At 43.4% G+C, this 25,478-nt stretch overlaps 1 protein-coding gene and 1 long non-coding RNA gene across 15 annotated transcripts in view; one reads left to right on the top strand and one right to left on the bottom strand.

Moving 5' to 3' along the window:
* LOC111245845 (vesicular acetylcholine transporter-like) overlaps positions 1-25,478 on the top strand; it is an 84,701-nt gene that overhangs the window by 27,271 nt on the left and 31,952 nt on the right. For 3 of the 5 annotated variants that reach the window (XM_086980787.1, XM_086980782.1, XM_086980799.1), the window contains exon 2: positions 23,426-23,476. In XM_086980787.1, coding sequence (XP_086836913.1) covers positions 23,456-23,476 — 21 coding nt within the window. In that variant the 5' untranslated portion in view covers positions 23,426-23,455. Of the gene's footprint in view, positions 1-4,864; positions 9,506-23,425; positions 23,477-25,478 lie in introns of those variants that run through there. The other 2 variants (XM_086980796.1, XM_022817260.2) reach the window with 1 other exon arrangement.
* LOC147759059 (uncharacterized) overlaps positions 11,296-25,478 on the bottom strand; it is a 48,261-nt gene continuing 34,078 nt past the window's right edge. For 8 of the 10 annotated variants that reach the window (XR_015321720.1, XR_015321725.1, XR_015321721.1 and 5 more), the window contains 5 exons: positions 23,821-25,036; positions 23,173-23,474; positions 22,594-22,742; positions 16,021-17,360; positions 13,565-14,355 (listed from right to left, as the gene is read on the bottom strand). This is a non-coding gene — a long non-coding RNA (uncharacterized LOC147759059). Of the gene's footprint in view, positions 11,429-13,564; positions 14,356-16,020; positions 17,361-22,593; positions 22,748-23,172; positions 23,475-23,820; positions 25,037-25,478 lie in introns of those variants that run through there. The other 2 variants (XR_015321727.1, XR_015321724.1) reach the window with 2 other exon arrangements.

Here is a 25,478-nt window from a genome sequence, read left to right on the forward strand (position 1 = left end):
CAGTCTTCTTGGCGTGTATTTATATTCTCAAAAATTCAAATAATAACCGAGTCGTTTTGTATAGTGAGTGGAACAATCTGCCAAACTACAAGCTACTAATGTTTCTCCCGTTGCCAAACGTACGGAAATCGGCCGGGCTTGAGAAGCCACTGAAACTAGGCCCATTTATTCAAACGGCTGACTCGATAGTGTTTTTGTAATTAGATCGCATAAAGAACAGTTGCAGGCTAGCTTTAGCTCAAACTAGCGTCCACGCATCCACGTATGAATTCGCTACGTTTAGAAGATTTGGTACTCTATTTTCTTTGCTGCACTCGGCCTTTATTCTCCCTTTGCCATTTTGTTGTGGCCAACAACTGGGCAAATTGCAAAGTTAGCTCTTAACCGTCTAAGGGTCCTTCCGCCTGTTTTGTTGTACAATATGCTTGTGTGTAGGACGGTGGTTGAGTTAGCCAATAGAAGGATATAGTCTTACGGGCACCGACCGCGTGCTCTGGGACACGTTTCTCCGTACGCAGTTCGCTATGTGCTTCCCATGTGGGCAGCTCAGACCAGCTGTAACCGTTGCGATGATGGCCGCTGGCGGCGCCGGCGCGTTCGACGTATAAACCCAACGAATCGCACAGTTACTATACTGGTGGTGGTGCTACGAGTACTTGTCTTTACGAGCGTTGCACCTTCTATAAGCCCACCCCTTTTTCTCCCCGGAGTTTCAATGACGGTCATATGGGGTTCTCCAACGTGCCTCTAAACGAAACCCACATGTGAACTCTGCCAGCATGGGATGTTCCGTGTCGTAAAATGCAGGCTTCTCGTTCACTCCAACTAGATATAGCCTTAAGCTTGAACTGCGCTACGATGGAGCAACTGGCCTACAATCTCGAGACCGCTAAAACTTAAGTGGACTAACACGCTAAAAGAGAGATTGACGTGAAGATTTCGACATCATTGTTTACACCTAACTCAATTAATAATTACTTACAACAGTATTACAGTGAAAACAAAGGAACTTTTTTGTAACGATCGATGCGCTGGCTTCATTTGTAATATGGAGGCATTCCCATCACCGAAACATGACCATGCGTAGGACTAGATCTTAATAGATAAATAAAGTGCGATGATCTCTATAGTTCCATGCCTCACAGATTTTACAGACGTAATTTAACGACCCAACATTAGCTAGAGAGAACGCAATTAAATCAGTAATCATTTACATTTGACGACAATGGTCACTGCTGTCTGACGATTCCGGAATTTCTAAGATTAAGTATTTTACAGGCAATCCAAGCTATTTTTTCAGTGTGTCAACCCCTCCAAACTGATGCCTTTAATATTCCGAAAAAAATATATATTTATCTTAAACTATGATATACGCTTAAGGGTTGCTGTGGAAGTTGATGGAGATACATGTCAGTCTTTCAACGACGCCTAGAACACGCTGTTTTCAGCCACATCACAAAATATTCTCTCGAACTTCCTACTCCGTTACTTTAACTTTCTGAATGGGTGCCTATGTTTCGTGTTGGAGGCTGAATAACTGAATGACAGAGGCTGAAAGACCAATGAATGAAAATATTGCAAAGCAGATGAAAAACAAAAGGTTCTGTCGATGGTTTCGTGTCATTTTATGAGAAACGTGTGCGGCATATCCGTAAACACGAAGAGACTCCCTCTGGTAAAACGGGTCTGTCTGTTCCCTTGAAGCTCGTCGGTTTCCGCCGATCCAGTCCTCTGCAGTTCCCTCGTCGGGTTGTAATAACGAACGACCATCCCTATTTCGTTTGCCACATAAAGGAACGTGAGGTCGTTACCAAGCCAGTGAAGCTAAGCAAGGTAGGAATTGAAAACAACTACAGGGTTCTTTCCTCATACCTATACCGATTTCTTCTGCTTTGTGTTTACAAGACCTCCACTATGTTAGCTGTAAGGAACCTGCCCTTTCCTGTACACCAGGATAATAAACGGGATCGATATTGATCTTTGATTATGCAGATGTGTTATGGAAAAAGCTGAATCATCAAAGTTTAGGCGAAGGAGGCCAATCATTTTCCGGATGTATTTCCCTTTTGGGATTATGATGTTCTAACAACTCCAGAGAAGCGCACAGAAGCACGATCGTAAAAAGAGCTGTTCCTAATAGCAGTCAATTTATTCGCGTGCCGAGCTATTGTGCGTGATTGCTTCATCCATCCACGTTATGTACCGTTCGATATGGGTAAATGCGAGCAATTATTGCTAAAGCAAATAATCTTCTCGTTCTTAACAACGAAGCAGTTTCTTTTGCTGCACATGGAGTCTAGTTTTCTCCTTTTGAAAATTCCGCCTAAAACCTATTAGTAGCTTCTAAGCTGATACACACCACGCGCTATTCACACGCCACGCACCATGCCCTGCGCTGGCCCTCGCTCTTTAGCCGCTACTGAGAGATTGGCTATTAGCTGTACGGAGCTTCGCCCCGAGTGAAGCGGCTAATAAATAAGGAAAATAATTTGTATCGTAATGAGGTGGCCTGTTCTCTCTTCCTATCACTTTCCCCAGAACTCTTCTCTGCTGCTGCCCCCCATCCGGTTGATGGCCGCTCGCACTCTTCAGACTTAGGTTAAAGTGAAGAGTGTTCGTTTGCCATCTGCCTGCTGGCCAGCAACCAAGATCCGGGACTAAGGGGAGCGGGTTTTTCCTTTCCCTTGGGATATCATGCTAGCATAGTGCCCTATCCTCGTCTTCAGTCTCCCCCAAGAACAAAGTGGGAACTGAACCAGCTGAGCCTTCTTTTCACCCCCCGTGGTCCGTTCTCTGGTAAGCTTGTACCCCACGTAAGTCTGCTACTGCTCAACCAATAATTCGCCTCTATCGGAATGCCTGGCTGTGGGCATCTGTGCTTGTGTCTCTGAGGTGAGTGCTGAGGCATTCTATGCGACTGTAGATGATGGGAAAACTAGGACGGTCTAGGATTGCTGAGTGGTAACGGGGAAGAAGATGCGCGCCACTAGGAAAACTTAGCTGGCTGAATAGTCTCAGCAGCGCGAGCGGGGGTGCATATTTCTTGTGTACATAACGCCCAACCAAGCGAGTGAAGTGGAAGGCAAAAGGGGGCATCACCTAAACCCCGCCGAGAACTAGGTACTCGCGTCGGACGAGGCGAGAACACCTGACCCCGGCACAGTCGTCTCCCTCAGCAGACTCTACGGCTGCTTTTGTAGGCCTCACCACAGACATTATTATACCCAGGTCGTACTTCAGGACATTACTGCCACCACTTTTAGGCAAGTAACATCGGTCTAGGATAGCACAGATGTACATACATATAGGTCTGGGTGTATTATATATATATGCGATACGATGAACAATGCTGGCAGCTTGGAAGGGCGATATTTAGTATGTAAGTTCAAGCACACTTATCCCAAGCAACCATGCGATAAGCTATATCTACACGCGATCTATATATGATATGCGATCCCGACGTGCAGTTTTACAGTAGCAATGTAAGCTTTGGTCGTCGGTAGTACAAATGGAAAGCCAAGAAATGTTAATAGGGCAAACTTTTCTGCGAGAATTGCCTACTCTTGATTATTGCTCCGTAACCTAGGCTATGGGTTTCTATTCACTTGGCGTACGCAAATGATTTTGGTGAAACAGTATTCCCAAAAAGACAATATTACGGTTACCGTTGCTATTTTGCTTACCTTTTACCAACCTGCTGGCAGTGTCTGTTTGTCTACTGCCTTTCCGTATGGGAGAAGTGGGGTGATGGCAAAATGTTCAAAAGTTGTGAGACTGTGTCGGCTTAGCTCGCTGAATTATTTATTTGATCTAATTAAATCGGCGAGGGAAACAAGTGAGATCTTTGACTCCGTTTGGAATAGTGCCGTAATGGGCATCGTTCGTTACTGTGTTTTAAGTATATCCCTTGATGAAACTTAAAAGGCATTGAAGACTATTAATGAGCGTAGAGCTGGGTAATGCACAAAGGACTATTTATTTTAGTAAGAGTTGTTCTCAACGATGGCGTTGCTTAGTTGGATGGTGAAGAAATCAGCTACTTCACAGTGTCTACACCTTAAACGTTTGATCCATACGTATTATGCCTAAGTAGATTATTTATTTCAAGACATTTAATTTAAACAAAAGGTTTGCTTTTGATGACGAACCGATGATGAAATTGATGACGCACTCAAGGCGCCGCGACACAATACGACCCTGTAGAGCCTATGTACAAAGTTTAATTAAATTGATTGCCATATTGGAGGTTTGTCAAGGTCTTTAGCACGTACTATGAGGGTGTGAGCTAGTTTCGGCTTTGGCAGCTCGCTCTTTATTTACCAACCATGCACAAACTTATTCCATGTTTTAATTGTTAGATTATCCGCACAGTCTTTTCGTCACTTCTAATATAATGCAACAATAAAAATAGCATAGCACAAAAGCAAATTGATTTTTGTTTGTTTCCCGTGCCCACCAGTGGTGAGCTGGAGAGGCTGGGGAGAGTCGACACCCTGAATTCACTGCGTGCCGCATCTCCCGGCCGGATGACGCGCAGCCGGCGGCGCTTTGGCAGCGGCGACGCGTTAGCGGGCGCGGCCGAGTTGTCCTGAGGTCTGCCCTGAGCAAGTCCAGTTCCGGGGCACGGGGCAGGGCCTGGGCCTCATACCTGGCCAGTCTGCAATGCTGCAGAGCAGGAGGGATATAAGCTTCAGAGATGCTTGCTCGCTTGCTCAATTCGCTCTCCCCGCGACGGGAAACCGAGAGCACTGTGTAGTGGTGTGAATTCAGGGTGAGGCTGCCTCAGCCTCCTCTCGGGAGGAGCTGAGCGCACAAGCATCGCAAGCAAGCATCTGAAAGCCCTATGTTCACTCCTTTCTTGCAGACGAAACGACGCCTACTCGTGTCCAGTTGACTTCAGCCCGCTGTCACAACAACAAATCCGGTCGGAAACGAGTCGCCGACCTGTGAAACTGTCTACCACGCAGACAGCAACGACGTCAACAACAACACCTGAAACAGTCGCAGCCTCAAATCATTTTCACAATGCCGGTACCCGCTATTCCCATACCGGTGCTAAACACCGACACTGCCACATTATGGAACCGCTTCATGGAGAAAGCCGAAGATCCGGTCAAGCAGAAGAAGCTCATTCTCATCATTGTCTGTATCGCCCTGCTGCTCGACAACATGCTGTACATGGTGATTGTACCGATTATACCACAATACCTTCGAGATATCAATTCCTGGAAAACGCACCAGGAAGGCGGCAACATGAGCGTGGTGACCGTCAACACAACAGGACGTATGGAGCGCATCTGGACCCGAGTCGGTGGACGAGTAGTATACGAGGGTGAAGAAAGCGCTGTCGGGGTGTTATTTGCCTCAAAGGCAATGGTACAACTGCTCATCAACCCGTTCTCAGGGGCCGTTATAGATCGCATCGGTTACGATCTTCCGATGATGTTTGGATTGACGATAATGTTTCTTTCAACGGCGATATTCGCTTGTGGTCAGTCATACGGTGTGCTGTTCTTTGCGCGCTCCTTGCAAGGTGTTGGATCGGCGTTTGCCGACACGGGCGGCCTGGCCATGATCGCCGATCGTTTCACAGAGGAGGCAGAACGGTCACGAGCGCTTGGTATAGCACTGGCGTTTATATCGTTCGGGTGTCTCGTTGCACCGCCTTTTGGAGGGCTTTTATTCGAGTTTGCGGGAAAGGAGGTACCTTTCATTATCTTGTCACTTGTCTGCCTCTTCGATGGTATTCTTCTCCTGTTCGTGATGCGTCCTGTGAAGCAGCAAATGAAAGATATGGGCATGGAGCGACCGAAGGGTACACCCATCCACGTACTTTTGATGGACCCATTCATCGCTGTCTGTGCCGGCGCACTCATGATGTCCAACGTATCCCTGGCCTTCCTTGAGCCCACTATCGCCATCTGGATGAAGGATAACCTGCACACAGAAGACTGGCAGATCGGCTTGATTTGGTTGCCAGCCTTCATCCCACATGTTCTAGGTGTCTATATCACTGTGATTGCTGCCGAACGCTATCCGCAGTACCAATGGATGATGGCTGCGTTTGGTCTGGCGCTCGAAGGCCTCAGCAGTTTCGTCGTTCCGTTTGCGCAATCGTATTGGTTCCTGTTTTTCCCACTGAGCGGAATCTGCTTTGGTATAGCCATGGTTGATACATCTCTATTGCCGACACTCGGCTTCCTCGTCGACTACCGCTACGTGTCAGTGTACGGCTCGATCTACGCAATTGCCGATATCTCGTATTCGATGGCCTATGCAATCGGTCCCGTGATTGCTGGCGGCATCGTTGAGTCAATTGGTTTCACACCTCTCAATATCTTCATTGCCATTACCAATCTCGCATATGTGCCACTACTCTGGCGACTTAAGAACGTCTATAATACCAAGGAGGGTGAGAATATGGCGATGACTGAGGTTCCCGGTGGAAAACGTCAACATAATTATCGGGCGTGTGAAGGTGTCGACAATCATCACCAACTCGGACAAGACAAGCTGCAACAGAACACATCTTTTGGGATTGAAGAGACAAGGCAGCAAGCAGCTCTTCCGGCCGCTCCACCCCAACAGGCTGTTCCCACTTGGGAAGACGATCCTTGGGGTGACGCTAAAAACAGGACGACTATTCGAGTCAAAGGACCTGGCTTTAATTTCGACTCAGACTAAAAGGAACGATACTTGATCTTCATAGCATACCTAAAAAGCAAAAATAAACAGAAATATATTCAGCACACTATACAATACTTATATTCAGTCTATGGTGAAGACACATAAAGCTTAAGGGGCAATTGTACCTCTACATGAGCCCATGTATGAATGAAGAAGCAGGATGGGTAAGTTGAAGGGAAGTGCGTCGATGAATCGATTAAGTAATACTTAAACGTGTTGTCGCTTGTACAGTTCACTAACAATGACAAAAAAAAAAAAGAAAGCAAAGCTTGTTTTGCTATCCAAAACGAGAAAGTAACGAATTGTAGTGACAGAAGTAAACAGCAAAAGGCGATGAAGCCCGGTTCGATAACACCATAGAGCAGATAGCCACCGAACTACCTCTAGCTCTCATTGAAAGCCTTGATACCTTCCTTTCCTCATCTACACATTGTACACATGTAAGACAGAGTATCGATATCTATTAGCGGACAATCATTGGTGTTTCCATTCGTAGCCCCACGAATTGCGAAGACAATCAAAAGGTTCAATGCAATAAATGATCAAGTCATGATCATTAAGACACCTTTATCCGTCCTCACGTTTTTCACATTAGACTGATCCACTGACCAAATCCAATATCACACACTTTTGAACGACCAGCAGTATCTGCGCCTGGCATAACACGAGAGCCGACGAGACTTAGCTAACCAGATCTCTAAAACCAAACAATGCCCCTACCACCGTCAGAGATGGATGTGAAATTCTAACAGTCCTACAGCATTGAGCTTAATTACACACAGCCATTACTAGTATGAGATACAATTTAAATATGACCATATTATTATATATTGCCATTAATATTACTGTGTAACTACGATGGACAGATTTACGTGTCCACGAGCAGCCTCTAAGCGACAGGGTGGTCGCATAGGTACGAATGTAATAGAGCTATTTAGACAACGAGGTAAGAGCGGTGTCAATCAGCATGAACTAACAGAACTAGCACTAATAATCTATAAACGTGTGATCATGTATATTGGTCTTCTCTGTGTCTGAGCGACGTAAATAAATATCCTATGATACTGATAGCGGTGTAGTTGTGGCAATGATTATAAAAATATGATGCGCGATGAAGATTATTAATGCTAGAAAATTACACCGATGGTGCATTTAGTTAGTTCTTACTCGTACAATTCTGACATATCTCTGAGCTCGTTATACGGCACGAAGAATCTAGTGTAGCCAGTTGGTGACTTCGTCAATGATTTTCCCACAATTGATTGATACAATCAATGCAATCTATGATCTAAGATTACACACGTTGAGCGTTTAAAGGATTGCCCCCCTGCTGCTCGACTTGTACAATGTTCCTGAGCGCCGCTTTAGAGAGTCTTCTCGCATTAGTTACTGCGTAGCTTCTTACCTAAGCAGTATCGACTTCCTGAAACAACTACAAGAACATCGAATCGAAACTTCAGTGGCAGATGAGCGAGGAAGCTATGATGAAGAGCTGAATGAACGGGTGTGTGCACGAAAGCAAAGATTGATAAAAGTTAGATTACTATTATGCCATAAGCCGCGAATGAGCTAAATGTTTCAGGCTTGCCCTGCATTCGGTGCTTCCTGTGCACGTGAATTCGCGTTGAGTAACGATAGAAGTTTGTAAACAAAACTTGAACCGTTTTTTGGCTAAGGAGGCACACAGTTAACAGTCTAAAGAAACACTATCGCCGATACCGAACACGACAGAAGCGTTCCGCGAAATCCAGTGGTGACAGATGCATATGGCAGCCTGTGTGCAGATCTACTATGTTATTCTAAATACGTACACCAGACCGAATCCAAGATAGCCATCTGGCGCCTATACTTGCATGCTAGTACGCGAACTCTGTAAGCGTGCGAACTAAAAATGTGCAGGCAATTGCTAGGGTACTTAACGCGCCTGGGAAGTATGTTGTGTCGGAGAAATCTGTAAATACATTATACATATATGGAATGGACGAAGCGACTTCTCTCCAATATATATATATATATATATATATAAAATTCACGTTATATCTGTGCCGTGTTTAGCCGACGCCTGCGACAATGGGCCCTCTTGTTGCTACATGCTTTTTTTATATTGATAAATAAGTAAGGAGAAAAGTACGCGATGTATTAATTAATTATGTACGCACCATATGTCAATATTTCATTATACAATAAAACCTCCAAGGGACGCCCATGGATAGGCAATGACATAAGGAACCCTACAATACTCATGGTGGTAACCATAGCCTCTTCACTTCCACACAACAGTAACAATATTATCAAACTACCTATGTAGCCAGAAACGTCAAAACCTGGGAATAATAACCCAGCCTGCTACTGTATTAGTGTTATCCAATTGCGATGATAAAATGTTACGTACATATGAAGTTTTTGCGGATTCAGGTGGTAAAGCACATGAGTGAGATTAGGAGTGAGACGAATGTACGTGTGGGAAATTAAATGAAGGGTTTCTATATGAAAGATGATCATGCGAAGTTGATAGCCTTCGCCATGAATCGATGATGAACCAAGATAAATGGGCTAATGAATAACGTTACGAAGGGTGTATTGAATAAATTTAGATCTTACTTCAGAGTTAATCAGCGTTCTTCATCAAGGCCTTGGAATGGCATCATGCGGGTCATGAAGGGTTTGCGAAGGTTCTATGTGTTGGATTAGAAGACAACAAGTAATCGGACGTAAAGCACACTGAGGCGGCCATATCGATACGAAAAATAAACAGCGAAAAAGCCGAAAGAAAGGCCAAGCAAAAAAAAAAAAAAAAAAAAAACAAATGGAATAGAAATCGCCGGCTCTGATGCTGTTTCCGTTATGAGAAAGGCTCGTAGAGGGATCTGTACTATGTTGTGAATAAAGAAACAGTAAAGTATTTTGAAAGAAAGGACTACAACATAAAAGCTAGCATACGAACTTGACCTCATCTAAATGTGCGATAATCTTACTTGGATATTGAGAATATTAGCACGATTTCCTCAGTTTCTTACTTTTTAAGAAGCAATTTAATAGACCGATCTAACGCTGTGATTATAGCCTGCGGATGTCATTAACGGTGGCGAAGTGACTACTTCATCACAGAACCGACTATTGATGATTAACTGCTACGGACAATTAATATACGAATCAGTCAAATTTAAATGCAACCTATGTCCCAGGAGAAGGTTTTCCGCTGATAATTTATATCAAGCTATGCTTGATGTCTTGCGCAGATAGCTTTCAAGCGAGGGGGAGAAAATGGACGCCCCCAAATAATCGAACAGAAACGACGAAACAGAGCGGTATTATTTGGAAGGAGATTTTCAGTTAATTACAGTCACGGAAGGACCGTGGCTGCAACTGACTGGAAGCAAGCGGTTAGCAATTGTGGAAGAGATATCCAGGCGGCGTATTGCGACCACAACAACAGATGGTAAAGGACAATGTTTTTAGGAACACACACTTACCGTCTTAGACGTAGTAGCAGAAAATAATGATACTATTACTACAGTAATACACTAGAAACATACGAAGAGAACATGGACATTTCTATGGTACAAAAAGCAAACTGGCTCCAAATCCGCAACAGTTCCTCATAGATGGATTACGTCAATTTGACCTTGAAGAAACGGTCAGGACACTGTGTCCGACCTTGTCGCGTCTGACTAAACGATATGGAGCGCTGACAATTATAAGAAATCATTGTAGAGTGTATTTGAGAATATGCGTATTTAAATTCTACTGAAATGACGATATGAATAAGTCTGGACTCGTACGTGCACCACTATCCAATGATCGTAGGCGATACGACTCTCTTCCATGTTATCGATCATGTCACGCTCGTCACCGTTGAACATATTGGCTCTATATTTAAACCACCATGGGCATTTAGTTAATGAGCATTAGATCTTTGGAGCGGATCCGTGTTTATCGAAGACATATATGCTCCATAGATAGCAAGATTCGATCAGATGTTGATCAGATGGGGTAGTAGTACTTTAGCTAGTGAGTGACTGTATTTCATTGACCGACTTCATGCGTGCGTTTAATTCGGTGTGATAACAACAAGATATAGAAAAGCAGAATTATTGTTGAGGTCCTGCATTGCGCTGAACTACACGCCGCGCCGGCTGATATTGTTTCTTCTTCTCGTGTCTGTTTCTACTCGCTATTGGTATTATTATTGCTGTCTTTATAATAATTGTTATAAACGTTTTCCCCTTGGCGCAGCAACGATGAGAAACGATGAACATGAATAGCCCGCTGACTGAGATCCGAATTTTTTGCAGCTTTTGGCTGTAAAAGGGTAAAAAAAAATTTAGACGGAACTGATCCGATCGGATCGATGTAACGAGAGAGAAATGATTGTACCGTATGAGCAGCGAATGTGTCAAGTGCGAGCGAACGCGATGTTTGGTGCTCATTTAATTCAATAGGCAGAGGACAACTATAGCGCGAATAGAATAAAAATAACAACTCTATCAATAACAGTCAGACCGATAACACTCAAAAAACAAGACTGCAGAAACAAACGCTCCGGTCGTACTAATAATACCGATCATGAAAAAGATGTAAAGCAACAAAAATTATCACTTGCCGCCTTCTCCTTACCCCCGACAGGGATGGATGCAGAAGCATTAGTTGAGAGAAATATTCTACCTAATTGAAGGTAGAAGATGAAAGAGGACGCTGACGACGACGAGAGAGGTGACACTGGGGTGTTGCGAACAGCAAACTGGAAGAGTTGAAGATAAGGGGTGAAAAGTGCCCCTATAAATATACGGCAATAAAAAATATACCTATAGGTAATATGTTCTACAGGAAATAAGGCGTACCCTTCTGCTCGAATCCAGCGATACTTAAACTATTATAAATCCAAAATTTCCAAACAATCGAACACGTGTCGCTCACTCACTAAAAATTATTTTACCTAGTGATGCATTGTACTAGCATTTGTTGCTGATATTGATTAGATCGGCATAATAGGTTGGTAAAGCTCGCCTAAGAAGGATAGCAAAAGAAGGAATTACTATAGGGCAGCATTTAGAATCTTCCTCTAGCAATGAAACGTTTTCCCGAAAAACACAGACGTAACTATATTTAATGGCGAATGGTAAGGCAAAGCGCTCTAGAATAAATAATATGAGAAAATAATTAACCAATTAGGACAACAATGATGATGGTGGTGACAGTATTCACAAAAAAACATAAATAAAAATAAGAAAATTATCTAATCAGGAAAAGTTACTCTCAGGTGTGTTTTTTCGTTTACGCTAATACTAAACTCGCTCATGCTTGTAATTAAGAACTTCTTTGTAAGCAATAGCGGAACGATTGTGCATAGTTGTTTTTGTTTAAAATTTGCATAAAAAGGAGAAAAATGTTTTTTTTTTTCTGTATTAGCCTCGAATGAATTAATCACTTAATCGTACTCATTTCTACTTCGTGCCTTGGCTCGAACATATTGCTAGCATTTTCGCACTGGTGAAGCGTAGCATCTTTCGTGAACGCAAAGGGAGTCACTGATGAATAATTCTGATGAGTAGGCCCTTTGATTTCAAGAAGCTTATGCAATGATGAACACTAGCACTGAGGGAAGGAAAGGACATGAGCGTAAAAGGCGCTGAAAAGTCTTCAAAGAAACAGCGTTCTCAGGACAGCAGACAGCGAGGCAAGCGTCGCGACACGACGCCCTTTCGATTTGATGTCCTCTTTTAACGAGGTACGTGCTCAAGTGGTTCCTCCGTAAGGTGAAGAGGCCGAAGCCATGGCTAGCAGGAGGATAAAACAGGGAGTTGACAGGACAGCTACACCCATACGCTCGCTGAACTCAACACAAGTACGCGCCCTCGAGCCCCTAGAAGCAGCACTATATTGTCAAAATAATGATACAGCAGAAAATAATGCATTGTCTTCTATGGAAACAGAGAGCTAAAAAAATGCCACACAAAGAATGCACTGAACGCCTATTGGATTTGAAATAATTAGAATGCGTTTTCGCCATTGTACGAATGCAATAGAAGGCGAATGAAAATATCGTGCTGTAAATCCCTAATGAAATGAATTAGAGAAAATAGCAAGCGGTTCCTATCGCTTCGAGCGAGATGGCGCTGGCCGTGTACATCAGGGGGAACTGAGGCCATACGGTGGCCATAGGTTCCAATTCCGCATAACACATTCGAAGGGATACCGCTCTAGTTCATCTACACAGATTACAATAAACTCTATCAATATTTATATCATAAATAGTAGTTTTTTCTTCCCTCTGATTACTTGGAAGCAAGCAGGCTATTTGGATAAAATTGAAAAAACACCGACGATCATAAAAATAAACTCCTAAGAAGTGTAGGTTAAGATGTGCCGACACGGTAGAGAGGGGTTTCGAGCTCAATTTGCTTTCTATGTTGTAACGTACCTGTTATTCGATAAACGTTTGCACAAGCGTACAATAGTAATTTAACCAATAGTGTCTAAATCAGTCAGCCGATTTTTCCAGATGGCGTAAGGGTGCAAGTGACGCATAATGTATAAACAGTCGTAACAGCCTCTGTGCAAACGATTTTTTTCTCGCCTCGAAATGTTAGATATTTTTACGGTCGGCCGTCTTTTCGTGTTACTAGCTGTTCGTAATGGTCCTTTGTCAATCGATGGACAAGTCGTTATACGCTGCTAGTTTTATAGGAAAAAGGAAATATTACTGTAGAAGATATTATTTAAATGAGTGAGCATATCCATATATGCAAAGGATTGAGGAGGTAAGAATCGTTACATAATGTGAAACAGCAGATGAACTTAACGTGCGTCATTATGGGAGAGATAACACTCGTGCGTTCGTGACCTAAGTATAATGTTTGACTAAAACACACGGTCATTTTCGTGAAAACAAGAGCATATTTTTTATTTCCATCTTACATAGAACGTGATATAACTCACAGAGGTTCTCCTCCTTTAGCTATTACATTTCATTGTTCATAAGCGCTCACAAATCAAGAAAAAGTATCGTCACTTACCCTATTTTGAGTATTTGAGCATCGTTGTGTAAGTGCTGTTTCTATTCTGTAAGTTGAGTTCCGCCTCCGATTAAAAAACAAACGAGTGATGGGTGATGCGTCGAAGAAGTTTAGCAAACAGGCGCTTGCAGTGGGTTAACCGTCTTCATATATTAGCTACTCGATTATAGTCTACATCAGCGCCTTTGTCCTAATATGACAATCGTACGATATCGCGATCCCTGAAGTAAGCAGGACAAGGAGTGGTGTCCGAGAGCAACTACTGCACGCCTCATTGACAACGAAGAGTAGACATATTTGTGACAGTGGCAGTATATCGGTATGCGGGGGTTCTGATCAGTAGCATAGCAGTGGTCAAGCAACAGCCACAGAAATACGCGCTATACCAGCGATCTTCGTAGGCCATTGGAATGGACCTAATTCGGCCCCGGTCTTACTTCCACTGGTATTATCGGCTCCTCGATGCTACAACTACGACTACATCTCAGCCTTTCGGATCAATGTCCTCGTCGCCGTTGCCGACAGCCAAACCTCTGAGAGGTTCTGGCCCTATCAGATATTCGTGAAGCAAGTTGATTGCATGTCTATGGGTTAACGGCTGTCGAAAGTTGTCGCGCGGCTTTGAAGTGATCGGTACCGAGGGCCGATCGATCTGAAACATTAACGAACATAAAACTCAGCGTATCGTTCAGATCGTGGCGACAATAACAGACGGCTGGTGAAGCAACGCGGCGCTTCATCTGCGCTTCAACTGGTAAGAGCGATGATGAAGATTTAGCGTCGGCGTCTATATAGTCTCGCACTTTGATCGCCCATGGTAAACTGAGACATTGCCCTTTTAAAAACATCAGTCACGCTGCTGTAATATCTTTATATGAGACCTCATAAAAAATACATCGGTTTGGGTTTTCGTAATATTCAGACACTCTGACCAAAGCAGAAGCTTGACGAATCCGAAACTCGAAAACAATGCAAGAACCATCTCTCTATATATCAGCGATATGTGGTAGCACCACCCGTGTATATTGCATTGAGTATTCTTTATGTACATTCAACACTAGATAGTTTTGATCATAGCATAAATCGCCGTTTTAAGGTGACAGAAAACAGCAGGCCATCTTAATTTTTGAGGAAGATGTTTGTTTACTATGCTCTATAGGTCCTGTCTAATCTATTTCGTCTGCGTCAAAGAGAGGTGCCATTACTAATCGTACCATAACCTGTGCGTATCTCGCAAAGGTCCTCACTGACCGAATCGAGTCTTTCGTGCATAACTGTTACAAACCTGCTGAACTCATGTGTGTACACAAATACATTACCCCTTTGTCGCTCATGGGTGGAAAAGCATATACTGTCAAAAGCAAGGACATTGACAGTAACTGCACAGCTTACCTCTAGTCTACAATCATTGTCGCCGGAGATGAACGCAATGAGATGATAATGCTATTCTTAATGATGAAAAACCGTATTGGATAAAGCGTTTCTGCTCGTCAGCTTGATTTTAGAACATTATTGATAACGGCTCTGACGGGTAACGATGAGTGACTGAATATTTAGTCAACTATTTCTAAGTTTGTTAGCGTACTCATGTGAAAAATCTAAGCGTTGCGCAGTACTTTCTGTATCTACTTACCTTAAGTTCTACGAGCGTCATTTGCTACTTACTTGTTTAATATCAACCTAGCCAATCTAGCAATAACAATTGAAGGCTACAAGAAAGTTCCATGCACTTTGCCAAGATGACCCTGGACACCCATTGTTCCGTTGCAACTATTCTTTCGTTCAGTTATTAATCCTATCTTTTCCTGCTAGCTCCCCTGTTCTTCTTCCAAGTGGACAACCTCATCAATCTGCTTAGGTTCGGACTTCCGACCTATGATCCGATCTGTTCGGTTTAAATATTGCTTGCAGAATTATTTTCATACGTATTGTATTTTCCGCTCAAGGGTATTATAGTATTATTATCGATTTTTTTCCTGTTATTACATTTTTCCTACAATTTTGGGGAAAAATTGAGACGATTTTGTTCCTATAGCTGACTGATCATGTTCGTTAGAGTATATAGTCTCAACAGTAATAAACAGGTGTAGAACCGCGCCACTGATTTCTATAATAGAATTGTTCGCTTAGCTAAGTGCGTACTATGTGTAATTCTCGTTGCGTGTTTTACTGAAGTCTCGTATTAAAGACATCTGAAGTTAGTTTATTCACATCGCCTTCATATGTTTTCACAGTTGATACGAACCACTACGTATCCATTTGTGTGACTGCTTCTGCGCTACTGCATGTATTTTGTCGACGAGTTGGCAATACTTACGATTTAAGAATAAGCTCAATCTTCACACCTGCTCCCCTCGCCCTTGTTCCGTTATAGCCGTTCATCTATTTCTCTAAGTCCCTTGTAGGAATACGCTGTTTCCTCCAGCCGCGGTACGCTTCGTACAAGGCACCTCTTTCCGACGTCCCCATTTTGCACAATCTGTAAAACATTAAGCGGTAAAAAAGGCGTTATCGCCAACCTCGTTTCAGAACGTTGCTCCGAAACGTTCTGGATGTAAAGGCCATCCTTAGGCTACGTCGTCCTACTCCGTGCCACCATTAGCTGATCAGTTCAAGTTGTACGGCTAACGGTCAGCAAGTAGAACAGCCTGGGCCAGGAGTAAAGCCGCGACAAAGATATAGCACAGAACAAACGAGCGGCAACGATAACGACAACAGCAATCATAACAACAACAGCTCCGTTGCGGTAGTCTCAAACGACAAAAAGAAATGCTATGAGGGCGACAAACGGGGCATAAGCCACACAGGCGTGGAAGCGGCCAAGGCGGAGCTTTCTCGGTCGAATAGGCGGGGCTTATATGAACAGGGCTCTAAGCTCCAAGTACGGCACGTGTAGTGAGTCGATGAAGTCGATGGCTGCCGCCGATGTGTGAGTGTGTATGTCTGCGCGTCAGACGGTTGATCCGCAGAGTTACTTCGTGTGCGGTAGGGCAGTGTAAGTGCAGGAAAGATGAGGCGACCAGGACAAACGGAGGCGGAAGAGGGACACCGGGCATTGGCTTCGTCAGAAGAGGGAAAGGGAAACCCACCGGCAGGAGAGAACGAACGAGACAGCGAAAATGAACCAACACGGAACATTGGGAGTGAACAACTGGAAGGTCGCTGTGCATCTCGATTCCCGCCTCTCCCACACTCATTCGCCTGTCCCAACATTCCCGTTGCATTGCCCCTGTCCGGCACTTCGATTGAGTAAACGTCCGAAGACCGCAGTTGTCGATGGAGTCGAGGGAGCCAGCCAATGTAGCCGTGGCGGGGAATGTATGAAGAATGGAACGGGGCAAGGGTATCGAACGGTGAACGACTATTCCCATTTTGGCCCCTTCACTTTGCCTTCTTCTTCAAAAGTTATTTCGTAGCAGAATGCGGACGCAGGTGTCGCTCCCTTTCTAGTTTTCGTCGTCGTCGTCGTCGTCGTCGTAGTCCACAATGGGAGTAGATGGATCATTTTAATCCTTTCTAAAAACACAAACTTCACGGATATGACACGACACGAAGGAGCCGACGACGCGTACAGCAGGTCGCTCAGGAAGTGCGGCCGTTGGTAGTGCGACTTTGAAGCAACGTTGACAATGACAACGGCGGCCGTTGATGACGGGTCTTATAGATGTGAAATATAAGGAAAAGAGAAGAGAAAAAAATAGAAAGGACGGGTTCTATTATTATTATTTGTTGCAGAACAGCAACTGGCTTGACGTCGACAACATACAAAAGGCCTACAGGGAATCATTAGCTAGATTAAGAAAAAAAAACCGAAAATGAAGATGAATAACACAACTGGGATTAATAACAAATATCTGAAATCGAGCCAATATATTTACAAAGACTAACCGCTGAAGGCAGCCGATACACGATGCCTGAATATCGAGAAGAATAAAGCAAAGACAAAGAGGGCCAGGAAAATGTTTTGGGAATTCCTACGATGGTTACTATAGGCGATCCGTCTTGCTATGATACCCATAAAATTCTCTTTTACTTTCACATTCAGTCCAAAGCCCAACATCTTTGTCAATTTTATGACTCGCACGAGTACGAATATGGCGCTTTCACCCATAAAGAACTTATGTGGGCGAAACAGAAGAATGAACCGCACTATATATATATATATATATATTATATTTGAAAACTATTGATCCATAAATATAGACTGACGTTTAGTTAGTTGAAGCCTGATTAATGAAAGCTGCGATGTATCAGCGTATGCTCCCTAACTTAAAAAATCGTTGGTTCATCAAAATTCCGGCATCGACATTTACGCATATCTTAACTATGCGATGCCAGATAAAAGCAGGCCTAATTGGGGTAATGAATACACTCCTATGCTTCTGTTTTCTCACAGAGATTTTCATTATCGAAACATAGTTGCACAAACGTTTACGGGACGCGTATCCTAACGCAGGCATTGACTTAGTTACCTACATGACTGAAATAAATTATTTCGTGTCGGGCGCTGACTGTAGCGCCGTGTCTGCACAGACGAATCATATGTTTGTTGGCAAGGGAAGCCGAACGCTAAATCTGTAGCATGAGTGGTCAGTTCCTTCCCACTAGCTCCTTAATTGGGGCTCGGTCCAATCATTTGGCAACTTAAAGATCGTTTATGGGGCTTCCCAATTGTTAACTTTCAACCAAATCGTTTAATGGTTTGACTCTCACCTCTTCCCAGAGCAATAGCTGAAACTTTTAATATGACGCTTGCTATGTTTGATTGCAGCATTGCCAATATCAAAAGCATGTGTCAAGACTATACAGTATGCACATGCAGAGAGACACGAACTAGCAAATAGATTTTCTCCGATTTAACTTGTTTTTACGTTACAGCCGTCACTTTTATCGACCCAAATGTTGAATGGCTTTGCTCAAACAATCAATATCTATTGGCCAAACGCGACGTACTACATGCTGCCAAAGGCCCGAGAAACGAAAATGCTACTTATGGAATTCACGACGCTTTGAATCTATCCTGTTGTGTGGAGGCAGCCTCGCAGAATAGAGAATAGGTTTAGCCAACAATCAATGTCGAGATAGTCCTTTGAACAGCAGCAGCGGCAGGGGCAGCAAATGCTGCTATCGTGGACGCCCCACAATAATGGTGGCAGTAGCTGTGATACTATTGATGATAGTGGCACCGTCTCAAGTGGTCGATTTTCCCGTTTCCTGCGGACCATTGTAATGTTGTAGTGACAATTGGATAGCAGAGTCGAAAAGACAGGGCGTGCCGATCCGAGGTATTTAGGTGGACAACCGGCGAATAGGCAACGTACACGGAGGCCCAGAGCGCCGGTGGGATGTGGTCGGCCAACTCTACGAGGAACGCCGCTTCCCACTAGCAGGCCAGGGAACCTCCTATTATAAGGCATCTGTAACCATAGCCTGACGGTTGAGGTTGTGGTCGGGCCAATGGGGTTTCCTAGCAGACAGTAGATTGCTGTATAATCTTGGCCCACTCGCGGGCCACTACCTCGCATCGGCCGGACGGAAACACTCCAAGAGCGGCAGGCTAGGACATGAGAAACTGTGTTTTTGAGTACGTTATCTTAGGTTAGCTAAACGTGTTTGTGATGAGGCAGTACATAGAGTCGTATTGTTCACAGAGTAACGAGTCGCCTGCATAGACGAACAATGAAAAATGCCCAGACCCGATAAAAAGGCCCATATCCTGCTTGCAGTTTTTCATGAAAGACCTCTCTTTATTTAGGCCCATTGAAGGGCAACGGAGATTCTGGGCACAAACAAAGACTGCCGATGATTGTTGCTCGAAAACTATCGAGCAGCAACTGTTTTGTAAATGTTACCCGACTGCAATGCGTTCTAGGATGCTAATAATAATAATAATAATTATTGATATATTAACTAACTTCTTATATATTCTAATTCTGTCAGTTAAATGTCCGTCTACTTCGCTAACCCGGATTACATACAATATAAATTGGTTCTAAACTGTGCACATTTGGTTTCCTCGAAGCGACCAACCCTCTTACAGCCCGGGTATTGGTGATCACTGTTGAGCCGGATCATTCGATAATAAGCGCTACGTACACATGTTTACACATAACCATGTGATACATAGGGTTACGTACATATCTGTATGTATTCCTGTGTAAATAGGTCCGTCGTTGTATAAGCGTAAACAAAACACGACAGGCAGAAATACTTAACTATGATAATTTGATTAGCAGCACATACGAGATATATAACATCGACGCATCCGTGACGTCCGATAATGTTGATCGTTATTATCCGGCACGCACTTTCGAACGTTTTTCGCGCTTAATGAAACCTGTACTGTGTACATTGGAAAAGGAGAGATTATTTGGAATGTCCAAATGCCTTTATTATAGTTAGGAGCTAAACTTAACAGAGTAAGTTACATCACAAGTTAACTGAATGCGCCTAAAATACTGTAATTACATCACCTTTATAAGTAACGTGCGTCGTCGCAAAGCAGAAACCGTTTAATGCCTTGTATCCTTTTTTCTGAGCAAAAATAGTCGGCGCCAAAAAAATCATTGCTATTGTTGACAGCAGAGTTATAAAAATAGGCAATTAGGAAGAGAAATACATCTGCTTGATAACGGATGCGTATCTGGTCGCCCTTCTATTCTGAATTTCAGCTGGGTAGGCTACTGGCCGATTGAACTTCATAGTTCCGAGCCACACGTGCTTGCCCAGTGCCAATGTAAATTGTAACAGCGGATAGAACGAATGAAGCTCAACGAGTCGGGAACGGTGATCGCATAGCGACATGTAAATTGAATAGCAGGCTTCTGAACTGTCATCTCTTTATATGGCTGGCCGCCATTCGCAGCTAGCAGAGGGCGTTGGCTGGGAAACAGGCCATTTTGTGCAACACCGAATACAGTTTCTTTATAGCATGCTTATGCGCTACGGACCACCAGCAAAGAGCAGGCATAGACCGGTCCTAGATATTGGCCTAGGGACATACAAACTGTCAGTCACATTCGTAGCCCAGAGAGTGGGCGCACATTGCCGCACATATAGGGATGTGTGTGTGGCCACCTGAACCTTCTTTACTCTGGGCAAGTGATGGCAAACAAAAGCTTCACGTTTATTATTCTTCGACTAATAGGAAATGCAAACTAGGAGAAGAGCTGCTTTCTGCAGATCTTTCTAAGGAGACGCTTATTTGATTTGTCAATAATACTATTCGCAGTAATTGTAACTTTGAGTATATATATCGTTGAAACTACAGGCAGACTTGCTTTTTAAGGTCTACGTGCTACCGTCACTGTTGTGTTGACGCGCCCCTGTTCTGGACGAAGTTGTTCGGCTCCTTTTGTTACACACTATATGTACATGCACCATGCAAAGAATTTTTATTTTATCATATATAATAAATTATCCAATCCTACAAGTGCGGCTATATTTATCAAATTAGGAAAAAGGTGCGAGAACAAAACGCAACATATCCAAATATGTTTTACCCTATTTTGATTTGAGCAAGGCAATAATTCAGGTTTATCAGTGGTGGGTATAAGGAACGCATTTACCTGACTTCAAGATACGTTGACGGTATACTACGTTCTGAGAACTATTGATGTGTTAGGCAATCACGCTGGGCATTGCGGTGGCGTAAGAGAAATGTGCTTCATATATATTCGAATATAATCAACTATATTTATTATCTATAATATAATTACAGTAAGTCTAGGGGTAGAGGCAACGCGGCCACTTCAGACGTGCGGCTCTAGCGTTGGTCCGGAGAGCACTGAAAAGCTAAACTCTCTTTTGTTCTGTTTCGTCTGTTATGTCCAATGGTGCTTAGATTTCACCTGTTTAAGTTCTGCCACTGCTCGAGTTTGACCTTTCCTACAATCCCGCTATAGCGTTATATGTATGTACCTACATGCGATTCCCTACATTTATTAAATCGGCTCACCATCGCATAAAGTTGCCACATGTTTATCTAATTTCGACCAAGCAAGTCCATGTCTCTCGTTGAATCTGGTGCATGCTTTGTTGGTACGGTAGTAATCACATAAAAAAGACCTGTACAGGAACGTTGTGCATGCGGTACTTCTCTTCGTAAAGCTAAAGACAGTATTATCGCAGGCAGAGATGCCTAATTTTACACCAATTTGGCACAACAGGCAACGGTACATATTATGCAGATGATGTTTTATAAAACGCAGGAACTGCATTTTACTCTCTCAATCTACCCAGCTCTAACTTGATGTCTCACCCCATGCCCCGTTCGAATTTCAGTCAAGCTAAATAACCGTCCGAGTGAACGAACAAGCAGAGGTACGGAACAAACAGTGACACTGATTCGTACCATCTGAATATAGAGGAAATATAATAATGCACTATATGAAGCTACTCGACTAAATACGTAGACATGCACAGTTTCCTTTTGGCTGCCCTCGTTGTGACCGCTTCTATAGAACTAGGTATTAGGCCATGAAAAAGAGTACTAAATAGGTTAGCTGTAGCGCTGTTTTGAGGGTTAGAATTGGGAAATCACTAGAAACCACCCCGAATGATTTCGAGTAATGGATTTGCAGCTAACATTCACAATACAGCCTGGATTGATTTCGGTCTCGACAAGAACAGTTCGAAAAACCAGTCTCCTGCGCCTCGTTTTTTGACGGGCTTTTTTGTTCTAATGGGGTGGATAGATTGTCCTATTTTTGCTTTACTATGGAGGCCATCATCTCAAGTGGTGCCTACCTACGTATGAGTAGTTCGAGCTTCTGTACGACTGACGAATACCCGGACCCAAATCGCCGTCAAGCGAGAAGAAGGGCCTTGCAACGGGCATGGGTTTACGGATATCACGCCATCCAAGCATTAGTCATTATCCACCTCTTACCTCAGCTCTTGCTGTGAGCCTTCCCAGTTCTCGTCTCACTATCTCGCCGTCAGGGGGTTGATCGTCGTGAACATCGGGGGCCGTTACCCCGTTGTAAAATCCCAGCTCACATAGACCGACCTGCCGACATCGGAGTCTGGGATCTGTCACTTATCTCCAGAAGACAATGAGAAAGAAAAGGTTAGAATCCGGCCTCTCCGACTCAAAGCTGACGTTTCGCTGTATTTGAGCCGAACACACAAATGGAAATGTTCTAAAATAGTGTTTTGTACATTCAAAAACCGTAACTGACTTAAGGGGGCGTATTTGAAATTTCAATAATTTGAAACAGTTTTCATTAGTCTTATATATATATATATATAATATATATATATATATACCCAGAAGCAAAATAACTTACGACAATTAAATAAAGTCGCTAGCTAGGCATCATCGTAACATATTTTAAGCGCTATGACAACGGTATGATAATTACAATAATAATAAATAAAAAAATGTTGCTATAAGGAGATTGTAGGGAATTTTTTAATAGACATAAAGACTAATAAAAAAAATTAGATTACTCTTCGACAAACTTACATTCTAAAAATAACACTGTGCGGTTATCCTCCTTGCTGGATAAACGGCTGGTTGTGGGTAAAAATATTAAAAATCCTGACTGCAAGTCACGTTCTTTGCGATAGACAGTTTGGGGGGGGGGGGGCTGCAGCCCTTGAGTGGGTTAGTGAACTCCTCAGATTACGACAGGGGCCATTGTAACCTGCTGAGAGCTTCAAGAAGGAAGAAGTCTCATGTACCGTACTGACATTTCATGTGCTTGTATTCGTTGCAGGAACTCGACCATCGGGCCTTCGGTTAAACAATGGCCTTCTCAACACGAACTGTAAGTTTATTTTCAACTCTTACTTTTAGACAGGAAACGGAGCGAGTAAAAAAGGTAGGCAATAGGTAAGGTAGGTGGACAGAAGTACGAAGTGGAGAGAAGATGTTATTATTGAATCACAGATAGTTACCACACACACGATGTCACGGCATTGCCACTTTTAAATGAATGCCTCAGCCTCTATTCACAGAAACAAGCATTTAGAGAAATCATTCCTGGAAATATCTCGCTGTTTTGACTAAGTATTGCTCGATTTTTTCACTGAAAGAGGCACACATTTGCTACATCTTTGGGACAATTTTGCAATGTAGGTGCGTTCTGCGAAGGGGTTCGCTCTACGTTACCTTCTGGATATGTCGCAGGCATTAACGCTTCGCAACTGGTGCACTGGCTAGAACGGAAGACCAGTTGAATGTGTATAACGAATAGTAGTACTAAAGCATACGCTTGTGTTGCCTACAAAACAATGTGTCGTTTCTATCATTGCAGAGTGGGATAGTAATCTCGGAAACCATTTGTAAAGATATCTGAGGAGACGTGCTTGCTTCAAGTTGGGCTTTTCCTTTCCCCTGTGTTCGTTGTCTTAGAGTTATCGCCTTCTCCCGAGATTCATCTTGATAAGACTCGGCACGACTCAAGTGTCTGCAGAAGACTCAGAATGAGGGTCAAATACTTCGGCTATGGCAGCAGTAGCAATCCCCACCGTCGTCGTCGTCGTCATCACAGTGGCCTAATCCTTACCAAGGTTACTCTAAAAGATGAAAACTAAGATGGAGCCTGAGAGAATAATGAAGCCAGTGAGCCCGGTAGAATGTGTATCCTTTCCATATCGAGCGTTTTCCTTTGCGCTCCTAAGCACCGCGTTTGCCGTACAGTCGCTTATCGTTCATCCTAACAAGTTCCGTCAGCGAGCTAGAACAGACCCCAGTTCTCCCGTTTCGGTTATACTGAGCTCTGTTTTTTTTCCTATTTTTTGTTATTATGTTGCAATTCCGTTCTACTATATGATTTGTCCTTGGACGCTCAAAGCTTCCAGCTTGCTCGCTTAGCCTTTCATAGCACTGTAATTTTTTATGATCTCCCTCGCTTCTCACTTGATCGGCAATTTTCGTGCGTAGTCTCTGGTGTCGTTCTTATCAGTTTCCTATTGTCGCATATATCTGACTTGACAATCACACTCGACAATTCCATTGGCATCCTCTGTGCCGTAGCCGCCCAGCAGAGTTAGCGGTTGCTAATTATCAGGGCAACTCGAGCTAGCCTCTACCTTACGCTCGCTAGCTGAGGCCCTGCTTCCCCTTTTCTTACATTAATTAGCGCCAGAGGTAGTGCACGGTTGCGCATGATTGCGGTGTGTGATTCAGCGTAAGTGATGTTCGCTGGGACAAGAACGCCACTCGACTCCCTCCCACGAGCGGTAAAAGGGAGCGCTACATATGGCGCTGTCTACACAGCAACACGAGCGGATAAATGGTGACACTCACGCCAATTATATCGGTTGTTATGTTAAGGCGACCTTAGTCCTATAGTCAGATAGCGCAGTACGCGGCTGAAGCCAAGCTGAAACGACAGAAGTAGAATATGCTGTACGTACGAATGTTTTAGAATATAGGCACTACGTGCAGACATCATACGGAGATGTACTGACTTTCTACTTAACTGCCATAACTTTTATTTTTTTATATAAAAAATTGAACAGCTGCTGCATTGTTAGCGATGGTTACGTAGACTGTAAAATAGTTACTAAGAACGATCATGAGATTATAGTAATTACGAATTTGACAACGAATACCTTTATACAATAATACAAAATATTAGACGTAAGTTGAACTTGTGCTTCGCGGACGATACCTGCGAGCAGCAAGTAAATGTTAGCTTGCGCGGTGCGCAAGTAAAAGTTTTTTCTTGTGGCTACTGCAAGCAAACTTCTCTTTTTGGCTATGAACGTCTAGGCTAAAGGCTCGTTAATATATGGTGAATTGGAGTCGGGGTTGAAGCTGGA

This window comes from Varroa destructor, unplaced genomic scaffold (assembly GCF_002443255.2).
Source record: "Varroa destructor unplaced genomic scaffold, Vdes_3.0 BEIS01000001.1, whole genome shotgun sequence".
NCBI lineage: Eukaryota > Metazoa > Arthropoda > Arachnida > Mesostigmata > Varroidae > Varroa > Varroa destructor.